This window comes from Coptis chinensis, chromosome 3, assembly GCF_015680905.1.
Source record: "Coptis chinensis isolate HL-2020 chromosome 3, ASM1568090v1, whole genome shotgun sequence".
NCBI classification, from domain to species: domain Eukaryota; kingdom Viridiplantae; phylum Streptophyta; class Magnoliopsida; order Ranunculales; family Ranunculaceae; genus Coptis; species Coptis chinensis.
Genome location: NC_141458.1, coordinates 77,729,746 through 77,742,386, shown reverse-complemented (window position 1 = coordinate 77,742,386; position 12,641 = coordinate 77,729,746). Strand labels below are relative to the sequence as shown.

Here is a 12,641-nt window from a genome sequence, read left to right as displayed (position 1 = left end):
AAGCTACGTGAGACTTGTAGATTATTAAGAGCATAGAGAAAGAAACAATACCAATATTCCTAAGTGTATAGCATAAACTTTTTATTTTTATTTTTTTTAAGACAAATAATACGTTATATACAACCTAATATGTGCTTAACATTTACATCGTATTTCTATACCACCCCCAAACAATTTGGGAGAAGGGGGTTCATGAAACAATTCAATAACACAATTAAATTATGTAACTAACTAATTTTTATAATTTTTAACATTTTATAAATAAAAGTGCATAATTTACATCCTAAAGTGTCTAATTTTTGCAAATGTTTCTATCCCACCCCCCAAACAATCGAACGCTTTGTCCTCAAAGTGTAAAGAGATAAGGAAAGAATTTACCATAGAAACATGGCAAAATTGGCGACTGTAATGAAATATTGTAAAGATAATATGATAATATGAAGCACAATTAAACCATTACGTTACTAACTAACACAAACTCTACTTCGAGTAAACATGACAGCTTAGGGTGGCAACAAGATTTGAAATGAATACCAAAATACGCCACCCCCAAACAAAATTGGAAAACTCTTTTTAAGTTTGAGATTTTTGTTTGGCCTATACTCCATAAAGTTAGTATTGTACGAAAACTTGGGTCTTTTAAGGTCGATTCCCTTTGACTTGCTAGATTACTATTTTTATAGCTTTAAACTTTTTTACTTTTTTTATGAATTAGGTTTAATATAAAGGAAAACAATAAGCGAAGAAAGACATAATTCACACCATAGAAACATGACTCAAAACCAAGAAAACATGCAAGAGTGGAAAACATGAATTATGTGAACCGTGGACTTAGGATCCGGTACTTACAACCACACACTCCATAGGGAGGGCCCGGTTACCTGAATGGTGCATTCACCAATATATGGAAATGAAAGGAATTGCACCAAACACAAAAATTGAGTCGTTTATAGTCGATACCGAGACTTATCTAAACATATGTATGAATATGCGGTTTATCATATATCAACAACCAAATAGTTGTGGATCGTTCCATAAATAAATATCACGAAAACATATCCAAACACAATCAAGCACCAAGATTTCCTCGACGCAACCTAGTGGAATGAAAACAAAGTCGATAGACCTATAACATAATCGAAAGCATGCACCTTATGTTTCATCTTTGAACGAGAGGGTGTCCTAGTGAATAAGTGTGGAAAAGTGAATGGTTGTGGAAAATATGGTGGATTAGGATAAGTTTTAGAGGAAAGCATGGAAAAAATGAGGATGTGGGTTTAGCACAAAACTCATTCATGGTGTAGTTAGGGACCGCTCAAGTCTGAAAATGAAGGTGTCAAGTGGTTTATCCTTGGGAAGTATTTGTTTATTAGGTGGATTTAAAAAATCATGAAGCACGGGAGAAACTAAAGGATCGAAAAACAAACTCGAGGTTCCTTTGAAAAGGTGGAGGGTGGGGAATATTGGTGATGGAAGGTGAATGATTCTTAGCTAGAGCTCTCAAGTCCATATCATCGAAAATCTTGATATATGCAAGACATTCCTCAATAGGTGGGTCAAAAGGATCAACTGGGATAGAGATTGAAAAATTCATCTTCCGTCATAGCATCAAGGGATGAATGGTTGTTGGCAAGGGGGACTCGCTGGAAGGGTAAAGAAGCGGTGCAAAAGAGTTGCAGGAATTCTTCTTCGATTTAAAATCTACTACCGTGAGTCATTGTTAAAGTCGGAATTTCGAAGGAAAGGAATTTGTTAATCTGTTTCTCGGAAACATGTTTTTGAAGTAATCTTGAGCTAAGCTCGATCATGCTAACCTCGCCATTTATAGATGAATCGGATATCGCGGTCCCTCGTTTTGAAAACATTTACCTCAAACAAAAAGATGGCCAAAGGACAAGGACATCGAACCATCGCGGCAGCTTTATGAGCCGCGTTGGCGATAGCCAAGAAGGGACGCCCTAAAATGATAGGTACAGAGTCATTAGTGACTTACGTATGTCGAGGATAACAAAGTCGGCCGAGTAGTAAAAAATTTTGGACTTTAACCAAAGACGCTTTCAACCACACCCTTAGGATATTTAATAGACCGATCGACTAATTGCAATGTCATTTTAGTAGGTTGCATCTCCTCTAGACCTATTTGTTTATACAAATAAAATGGGAGTAAGTTAACACTAGCCCCCGTGTCTAGTAAGCCCGGTCGTCGTGTGTGACAATCTCCTAAGGTGCATTAGACTGATAGGACGACCGGTCCTTGTAGTTAACAATTCCATTATTTTCGATAAAGTTGGGAACTGTTCAGTTAGAAAGGCGTCTTTAGGTATGTTGGTCTTACGCCTAGTAGTGCAAAACTCTTTAAGAAACTTAGCGTGATTAGGTAGCTTTTTAATTGCTTCGAGAAAAGGAAGGTTTATCGTTAGATTTTTGAAAACGTTCCTAATCTCCTCAAAGTTAGTATCCTTGGTTAGCATGGCTAATTTATGAGGGAACGGTGGTTTCGCTCTATATTTAGCGTATGGCTCGACTTGATGTGTAACCTTGGCTTTCTGTTTCTTAGGTTGTGGTTTAACTGGTACCTCTACAGTGGTAGGTTCTTCAGTTTCTATTTCGCATCTAGTTCGATATCCGGTGTAGGGAGTACTGATGGGGTAACTATAGGCATAGTTACTTTGTTATCAACCACTCTTCCAGAACGGAGAGTGGTAATGGCATTTAGCTCACCTACGGTTGTAGTTTCCGTACTAGTATTACCGTTTACCTCAAAGGCTGTGTTTGCTGTTCTAGGGTTGGGTATCGCTTGGCCTGGAAACACGCCTTTTGGTTGGGCTTTCTCTTGGGCTAACTGTTGGTTTAAATTATTAACGGATTGTAGAATGTGTTGGTTAGATTGAGCCATGGTTTGGAAAAGTTGTTGGCTCACTTGTATGAAGGTGTCAAGACGATCTGGTTGTGTGGTAATAGTCACGGGTGGTGTGACTGGAACTATCTCGCGTTGATTATTTATGGGCGGATTATGATAGTTATTATTTACCGGAACGATACCTCTATTAGGATTATAATTATTATAACTACATTGACCTTGTGCTTGACTTTGTCGAGGTTAAGCTTTTGTTGATATAATTATTATAATTACCCCGATCCCGTCCTTGTTGTGGTGGAGCTTGGTTATAACCGTGTGTTGGCCTAACATATTGATTATTGTACCACCAGGTAGGTGTGACTTGTTGGTTATTTCTCCAACCGTTGGGATTTTGTCTCCGCGGGGTGTTAGGTTCACTATTAATGGAACAAGAATGTTCATAGGCTATAGGGCCGATTAAGAGTCGGGATGCTTTCGGGACTCCAAATGAAACTACATGGATTTGAATTTACATTCATGACGGGGATAGGCTTTTGTTGTACGAAAATGCCTCTACCTTTTTGTGAGGGATTCAATTAGAGTTTTAAGCTCGGGATCCGATTTAACCTCAAACATACCGGTAGCCTTAATCTGAAGAGAAGAACTAGCGGAGCGGGAGTAATCGCCACTACCCCCATTATTATTATGCTTAGTCGATCTTCCAAAAATTTATATGCCTCCTCGAGGCTCCTTTACTTAGGAAACTACCCCATTCATTCATTATGTCTAGGACTTCTTTATGGTGGTGTAGAAGTCCTTTGAAAAGGCACGAACTAACGTCTTTTTGCTAGGTGATGGTGTGGACACTCTATAAGGAGATCGGTGAAACGATTCCAAGCCTCTCAAAATGATTCATGAGGATTCTCGTCGAAAGAAGTGAATCTTGGAAAGCATTTCATCCGTCTTTAGGGGGGTAAAAATGTTCCATAAACAAATGAACAAGTTTGGCCCACGAGTCCATAGAATTAGGCGCCAAGCGCTTAACCAAGACGCCTTTATTAGCTAAGGTGAAAAGGGAATACCCTCAATTTTAATTTGTTCCGCACCAACCGTAGGATGGTGGAATGTTGTAAGGACTTGTTCAATCCTACGATGTGTGCTAATAAGGGTTTTCATGGTCTAAACCATGAAAACAAAACAAATTAAAATATTTGAGGGGATTCGAAATCCCCAATCGGGTCCGCTAGAACGATGCAAGATTTAGGGTTATCGCCAAGGCTTTATAAAAGTCGAGAGAGAGAGTCTCTCTTTCTTCACCATAATATCGGTGGTGTGTGTGAAATAGTAGCTAGAGGTGTAGTGGGTGGAAACTAGATAGACTTGTTTGTTGACGTTGCCGCGGTAATTACGTTAGTTGTTTTTCTTCGACCCGGACCTTAACCTCATGCAAGACTAAGTCGAACTTAACTAAACATGCAACACTCCAAACAATTCGATATACTAGTAGAAACCTCTAACCGAGATCACGAGGTGTGGAAGAAAGGAATACCTGATTAAGGCCCTTGCTTTGCTTATGAATAACGCCTTGTTTACGCGTGTTCACCGTGATATAACAAGTTAAAACACCTGAAAAACTTGAAAAATCAAAATTCAAACAAACCCGTGGAAAATCCGGCAAATTTCAGCTTAGGCTGGTGCGCCAGATAGGCGCATAGTCGCTGGCCGCGGTTCCAAAGAATCTTAACTTAGCGTGGGTCGCTCTCGGTATAAGGGCGGGTCGCGCTCGTGTTCCAGTAACTTAGCGCGGGTCGCTTCGCTCGGTATAAAGGCGCCGGTCGTCGCCAGGTCGCGATTTTTTGAAACTTTTCAATCTTTGAAACGAACAACCACAGTATGAATCAAACAAGGGTGGGTGGGTGAAATGGGACTTAAAAATGACTACTTCTACTATGAAAACAATACTAAAGTGCAACTAAGATGGCAGCGGCGCCATTTGATAAATCGTAAAATGAATAGTTTACCTACGAAATGAACGATGAACTCAAAACGTAAGTAAAACTAAAACTAGATTATGTGTCTATATTTATCAAAGTTTCTTACTCTCAATTCTATCGAAATAGAGTGGAGTAACAAATTCGTTCCACTCCTAGTGCTCTAGCATGGAATTGTTTTCTAATCTAATTAATCAGTCTTAAGTCAATGAGAGCTTTACGAAGGGGAATTATACTACGATGCAATATGAAAAGCAATATGTTGAATGTCACTACGACATATATGGAAATACTAATGTTCTTGAATCTAGATAAAAAATTAGAGGGGAATTGAATCCACCTCGAATCCAACTTAATCACCTAGAATAGACTGTTGTAATCCAATTCTTACGTTCTTACGGTAAGAATTGCTCGTTCTAATCCCTAATTAACATGACATTTCTACCAATTATAACTAGCATGTGAGGTCGTCCACCCATTCTCATGGCGAAACACGACCTTCTAGAATGGAATAGACTCTACAACGCTTCTACACTATACAACTAAGTTTTCATCAAGGCTTCATCAACCCCTCTAATGGAGGTTTTAGCCTTGATTCATCAAACCATCATTTCCCATTGAAATTGAATACAACATATTACAAAGATTCTAACTTTATGAAATTTAACTAAACAATAATCGAAATCTAATTAATAACTAAGAATTGAATGATAACAAGAATTTAAATTAGATCTAATAAATTGTAAATGACAAAAATCGAAATTGACAAGAATAACTATTTTATTTATCTAATCAATAAAGAACAATGATTTAAAGTATTAATCTAAAAGCAGGGGAATGAAATTCTAAAACCGAGATCTAAAACTAATTAATGGAGGCTACTAATCTAATTTCTAATCTAGGTCTAACTATCTACCCTTAACAAAGAGTGAAGCTTTGGTTTTTATACATTCAGATCCAAAAATCGTGCATGGGCTTGGAGCCATGTTTTGGGCTAGAGAATCAGGCCCAAAACCCAATTCTTTCAGTCCAAAAAGGCCTCTTTAGCTGCAGTTGGCTTCAACAGACTTTTCGTCCACTTCTGCTCCTCTGATTGGGTCAAGGCTTTGACCATTGGAAAGCTCTTTCCGAGCCGGTCGTTTTGACATAAGGTAGGCCCCATTCCAAGGTCTGAGTCCAAAGATACGGCGTTCGGAAGTTCTGTTGACTTGTGTGCTATTTTTGCCCGCGTCGACTTTTCAGCTTTTGACCGGGCTTTAGAAAGGCTTTATCTTCTTGAATCTTGGCCTTTAATCACGGAACTCTTTAGTAACCGACCTTTGCTCCTTTATCTCGCTAAAGTGGCACATTTCTGCACATAATGGACTTTGAAGCCTGAAATGCATAAAAACACATAATCAGTGTTAACTCTTAATTATTACTCACATAATTGGTCTAAAAGTATGATTATTAAGGGGTTAAAACTACAATTTTGGGCTCTTATCAGTCACCTACCACGACCCCATTAGTGGGTTGACACGGCTAGTGAAGAATATAGACTGTAGTTTCAAATCTTCATTAGTTGCGAATGGGCTGCTGGAGAGTATTGCCCTAGATGGTGATAGGCATTAGCTGGAGACGGGCAAAGATCTGGAGGCAAATCTAAAAGATATGGATCGCTCTATCTGCTTTGTAACTGTTCTTCCAATCTGAGTTTTTGTTTTGTGCTTTGAGTTATTTCTTTTTTGACTTATTTTGTTGGTTGTTAGGTTTTGCCGATGTATAGGAAGCTGAGGGAGATGGCAACTATCTCCGACCTGTACAAGAAGGAGTTGGAGGTTGCCAAGGAGGCTTATGACAAGCTACTGGCTGTGAAAGAGGTTGAACATGTTGAAGTGGTGGGGCTGAGGGCTCAGGACGGGGATTTGGCTGGGAAGGTGGCCTTATTGTAGCCGTCTCTTGATGCTTCTAGGGTAGAGGTAGCGCATTGGGTTGCTGAGAGCAAACAATCGCAGGCCGTTGTTGAACGAGCTCAGAATGAATATAACGACCTGGTCTATCTAGTAGAGAGTGGGGATGTCTACGTTCTGGTGGATGATTACATGGAACTAGAACGTAAATACAAAACCCTTAAGAGATCTGTTGAAAGTGGGGTTGTAACAGTAACTGTAGAGAGTACTATTACAGATTCTAGTAGACGATCTGATCTTCCAACCGACCTGGGTGCTGCTCCTGCTGCTCAGCCCACTGAGGATGCTGCCACTGAAGTGCTGAATGCAAGTGGTGATCTGGCTAGTGGCCCTGTTGGTGAACAGGGCTGCCAACTGGACCCTTTGAATGTAGAGAATCTTCCTTGTGTCACCTGATTGTGCTCCTTTTGTAATTTGATTGATGATGAATGAATTTTTTTGAACTATATTCTCTTTTGATACTGATAACTTACATTTTTGATGGGGATGCTGAGGTCATTTTCCTAGGATAACCTGAGGGCCTCTAGTATCTAACCGAATTTGTATTAAGTAAAAATATTTAAATTACTTACTTGTTTTGAATTGAGATTGTCTTTGAATTTTGTATGAATGTGATTGCTTCTCCTATTTTTTGTTTTGTTATTTGGCGACCTGTGTTGCATAGTAATATACTCAACGACTTGTCATACTTTGCTAGATCGACTGATGCTTGTAGGTCATAGGTGCTTGTGTACGACCTGATAGATGCGCGTAGTTGGCACGTAGGTTTCTTCGTGACCTTAGGTGTGTGTATTGAGTGAAGGGTTCCTTTTGGGGGAACTTCTTATTGACCTTTGACTGATAATTAGCCTTTCAGCTATAATTATAGTTTAGTCAAACTTAACACTTTCAAAGGCCTTAAGTTTGACTTGTGGTCCTTTTGGGGGTCCTTTGACTGATAATTAGCCTTTGCATGGCAATTACAGTTGAATCGTTCTTAACCCTGGCATTGGTGTTAAGTTGATTTGAGTCCTTTTGGGGGACCGGGGATTGAATTTGATTGATAATTAACCACTGTGTGGTAATTCTAGCTGAGTTGTGCTTTAACCCTAGTGTTGGTGCTAGGTCGGTTACTTTTATATCCTAGATCGGGCAAGGGAGTGCAAGATGCGTGGTACTCATGTAATGCAAGGATAACATTTATACGCGAAATGCTAATGAAATTTTATTCATATTGATTGATACATCTGGAGACATATTATTAGTAAAAATACTTGAATAGAGCTGTATTCTAAGGTCGGGGAAGCACATCACCAAGCTGAGTTTTGATCCAGTACGCTCCATTTCCAACGACTTTGTTAAATATGTATGGGCCTTCCCAAGTTAGGTCAAGCTTGGCTGGTGCTAAGGTCTTTTTGAGGACTAGGTCACCAGCTTGGAAAGATCTTGGGATGACCTTCTTGTTGTAAGATCGTTGGATGGTTTGGTGGTACCGAGCTAAGGATATTACAGCAGTTTCCCTTCGCTCCTCTAGGAGATCGACTTCTTTGGCTAAGATGTTGTCATTTTCTCCTGATTCAACGATGTCAGAACTTGTGGTTATGATTGTAAGTTTTGATGGTATGACTACGTCTGTTCCAAAACAAAGTGTGAAAGGAGACTCGTTAGTACTACTCTGGCAGTTGTTCTGTATGCCCATAAAATGTTCTCGAGTTGTTATGGCCATTGGCTCTTCTTGCTCTCCAACGTTTTTTGGAGATTTTCTTTGATGGATTTGTTTGTGGCCTCTACTTGGCCATTGCTCTGTGCATATCTAGGTGTGGAAAATGCTTGAGTGATGCGCCATTTTTGTAAGAATTCCTTGACTTGTGTGCCAGCAAATTGGGTTCCGTTGTCCATGATGAGGGTGTGTGGTAGATCAAAACTTGTGATGATATTAGTCTATATGAAGTTGATGATGTGGACTTCCTTGACTTGAACAAGTGGGATTGTCTCAACCCATTTGGTGAAGTAATCTGTGGCTGCAAGGACGTATTTGAGTCATGTTTTTTTTTTGTGGGAGGAATGGTCCCATGATGTTTAGCCCTCATATGTGGAAAGGCCACGGGATGGTTATGTTGATCAACTCCCATGCTGGACTTAGGTGGTATGGCCAAATGTTTGACATCGGTGGCATTTGAGAACATATTTCATTACCTCAATGTGCATGCCTGACTAATAATACCCTTGGGCGATTGCTTTTTGAGCTAGAGATCTTGCTCCTATATGGTTTCCACATTCGCCTTTGTGAATTTCATCAAAGATGAGTTGGCCTTCGTGTAGAGTTATGCACCTTAGGTGGGGTCCTCCTGCAGATTTACAAAACAGTCGTCCATTGATCACGATGTATCTGGGAGCTCAAAATTGTATGGCACGAGCATTCTTTGCCTCTGCTGGGAGCTCGCCATGTAAAATAAATTTCAGAAAAGGGCTTATCCAAGATTGAGTGATCTCTTCTTCGGATGAGGGTTGGAAGTCCGTGAGGCTGTTGACACTTTCTTGCTGGTAGGTGGGCCTCTCCAAGATGTCAATGTAGACTGTGCTGGGACATGCCTCTTAGGTTTTCGAGGCGAAGAAAGCCAAGCTGTCTACATGTATGTTATCCTCTTGGGGAATGTGTTCCAAGGAGAATATTGTGAACGAGCTGATGATACCATTGACAACCTGAGCGTACTTGGCTAAGTTTGCTCCATTTGTGACATACTCTTTGGTGATCTGCTTGACAAATAGTTGTGAGTCACTATAAGCTTTGATCTTTCAGACTTGTAGTTGTTGTGTCATGCGGAGGCCTGTTATTAGTGCTTTATATTCCGCTTCGTGGTTGGATGTTGCGAAATCGATCTTTATTGACTTTTGTAGCTGGGTTCCTTCTGGTGAAGTTAACATAACCCCCAGTCCATTACTGCTGTTGTTGCAAGCTCCATCTACGTAGAGGTCCTATGTGTCTGGGGTGTTTGGTTGATGGAGTGAAGTAATAAGCTCGGGTTCCCAGTTGACATCTTTGACGGGGAAGTCAGCAACGACCTGACCTTTGCGAGACATTCTGGGAAAAAATTTGATATGATGTTCTCTGAGTTCTTCAGCCCATTTGGCCATGCGGGCTGTTTTGTTGTTATAACTCAGGACCTGCTTGATGGGTACATCTGTTATGACCTTAATGCTGTGAGCCTGGAAGTAAGGTCGAAACTTGCGAACAGAGTATAACAAAGATAACATTATTTTCTCAATTGGAGAGTAATGCTTTTCTGAATCTGCCAATGTCTTGCTGGTGAAATAGACTGGTTTTTCGATTCCCTCGCTTTCGCGAAAGAAGACCAAGCTGATGGCAAAGTCGGTAGTCGCAAGGTAAAGCCCTAGTGTTTCTCCTTCATTTGGTTTGGATAGGACGGGCGGAGTTGATAGGTAAGCCTTCAGGCCGTTAAAAGCTTTGTGGCATTCGTCTGTCCATGTGAATGTTGCGCCTTTCTTGAGTATTTGCAGAAACGATCTGCATTTGTCAGATGCACGTGAGATGAATCTGTTGAGGGCTAAGACCATGCCAAATAGTTTATGAATTTGTTGTTTGAAAGTTAGTTCTGGCATTTCAAGAAGAGCTCGTATTTGTTCTAGATTTGCTTCAATGCGTCTTTGTGAAATGAGGTATCCTAAGAATTTCCCTGAGGCTACCCCAAATACACACTTTGTTGGGTTGAGCTTCATCTTGTTTTGGCACAATCTTTCAAAGGCTTCTTGTAGGTGAGAAATGTGATCGCCAGCCTTTGCGCTTTTGACTACCATGTCGTCTATGTAGACTTCCATAGTGTCGCCTAGCAAGTCTTTGAACATCTTTGTGACAAGTCTTTGGTAGGTCACACTGGCGTTCTTCAAGCTGAATGATAGGACGTTCTAGCAGAACGTTCTTTGTTCGGTTATGAAAGACGTTTTTTGCTGGTCTTCTTCTGCAAGTGGTATCTGATTGTATCCACTATATGTGTCCATAAATGATAAAAGTTCATGACCGCAAGTTTGATCTACCAGTATGTCAATCCTAGGTAAGGCGAAGTTGTCCTTTGGGCAATGTTTGTTAACATTGGTGAAGTCTATACAGAGTCGTACCTGGCCATTTTTCTTAGGGACGGCTACAATGTTAACTAACCAGGTCGGGTACTCGACTTCTCTGATGAATCCAACCTTTTTGAGCTTTTCTATTTCTTCATTGATCACTTTTTGAAATTTGAGTGCAAGTTTCCTAGGTCGTTGTTTGATAGGCTTTACAATTAGATTTACATTTAATTTGGGGCAAGCGACCTGAGGGTCAATTCCTGGCATATCAATATACGACCAAGCAAAAACATCTTTATTGAGAGATAGAAAATTGACAAGTTGGTCCTTGAGCTTGCGGTCTAAATCAGCTCCTACATAAACAAACTTTAGGTCATCATTTGTGCCCAGCTTAACTTTTTCTCTAGGTTCAATTTGTGCTTGAGCTTGTCTGTTGCTGGTGTTGGAGGGCTGGAAGCTTGCATCTTTGGGATGTTAGTTGTCTGGACGGCCTGGGTCTTGACCTTTGTTGTTGTGCTTGATTGCATCGATGACCTTCTAGTTAGTTGCTTATGAGCTCCATGATGCCTCGGGGTTCGGGGAACCGCATGACTTGGTGTAAGGTTGATGGAACTGCTTGTATCTTGTGGATCCACCTGCAACCTAAGATGGCAATGTATGACGACTTGCCATCAATCACGCTGAAGCGTGTTGATGTCTTGACCATGTCCTCCTTTTCTCCAATGGAGACTGGTAGGATGACGTCTCCAATGGCGTCTGTGCGGTCTCCATTGAACCCATAGAGTGGTGCATTTGACTCTATCATTACTGAATCTGGTAGGTGCATATCGTTGTATGTTTGGTAGAAAAGGATGTCGTAGGAGCTGCTTGGATCGATTAGGACCCGTTTGATTGTCCATCCGTTGATCTTGACGTACACTACCAGGGTATCATTGTAGGGTAGGCACGCCTTATTGAGATCTTCCTCTGTAAATGATATGGAGGTCGTAGATTGAGAGCTGGTAGGAATGGTCACTTCAGCTTTGTGGGAGAGGTGGTAGATTTCTTGCAGTGCTCTCACACGCCTGTGCTTTTCACGACCTGAGGTCTCGTTGTTAGAGGTGTTTGTAATCATGTGGATTACCTGATTACAAACACCCAGGTCGGAAAAGTGTTGTCTCCTATTGTGCCTCGACCGACCCGGAGATTTAAATCGTCGGACTGTTCTGCTTCTGCTCCTCCTGGGAGCAGGTTGTTCATGGCTCCGGCTCCTGCTTCTATTGTGGTTGGCATTAAGTTTATGCATGAGGTTGCTTTATATAAGGAACTCTTTGAGCTTTCCCTCTTTGACTAAGTCTTGGAGGTAGTGCTTGAGGCTCCAATATTCATCTGTGTCATGGTGGTGGAGTTTGTAGAAGTGATAGTATGGACGTCCTGGTATTGCTATGACTAGGGGTGCAGACGGATAAGTTCGGATGCGGATATGCCTGTATCCAAATCCGAATCCGAATCTGAATCCGACAGATGTATGATAATAGTATCCAAATCCGATATTCGAATCGGATAATATCCAAATCCGATCATAAAATCAAACAGATGGAAATAAATCCAAATCCGATCACAAATCCAAATCAAACCATATATTGTCAAACCTGTCAAGCAAGTCATGAAAGAACTTAATCTTGCAATGGAAGAAGATGAAGAATTGGAAAAACAGTTTTAGCCTTGTGTAAACAAACTCGAGAAGCTTCTACTATTAGCGCGAGTTTAGTGGAACGTAGTTTGGAGCAGATGAAGAAAAGTTGTTGTGAGTATATTGAGATC

The 12,641-nt window shown here is 40.7% G+C and overlaps 1 protein-coding gene across 1 annotated transcript; it reads right to left on the bottom strand.

Moving 5' to 3' along the window:
* Positions 1-11,379: 11,379 nt before the first annotated feature.
* LOC147510935 (uncharacterized) lies at positions 11,380-11,952 on the bottom strand. The gene has a single exon (XM_086598296.1). The coding sequence runs from the start codon at positions 11,950-11,952 to the stop codon at positions 11,380-11,382; it is 573 nt and encodes a 190-aa protein (XP_086454422.1).
* Between the last annotated feature and the right edge of the window lie 689 nt (positions 11,953-12,641).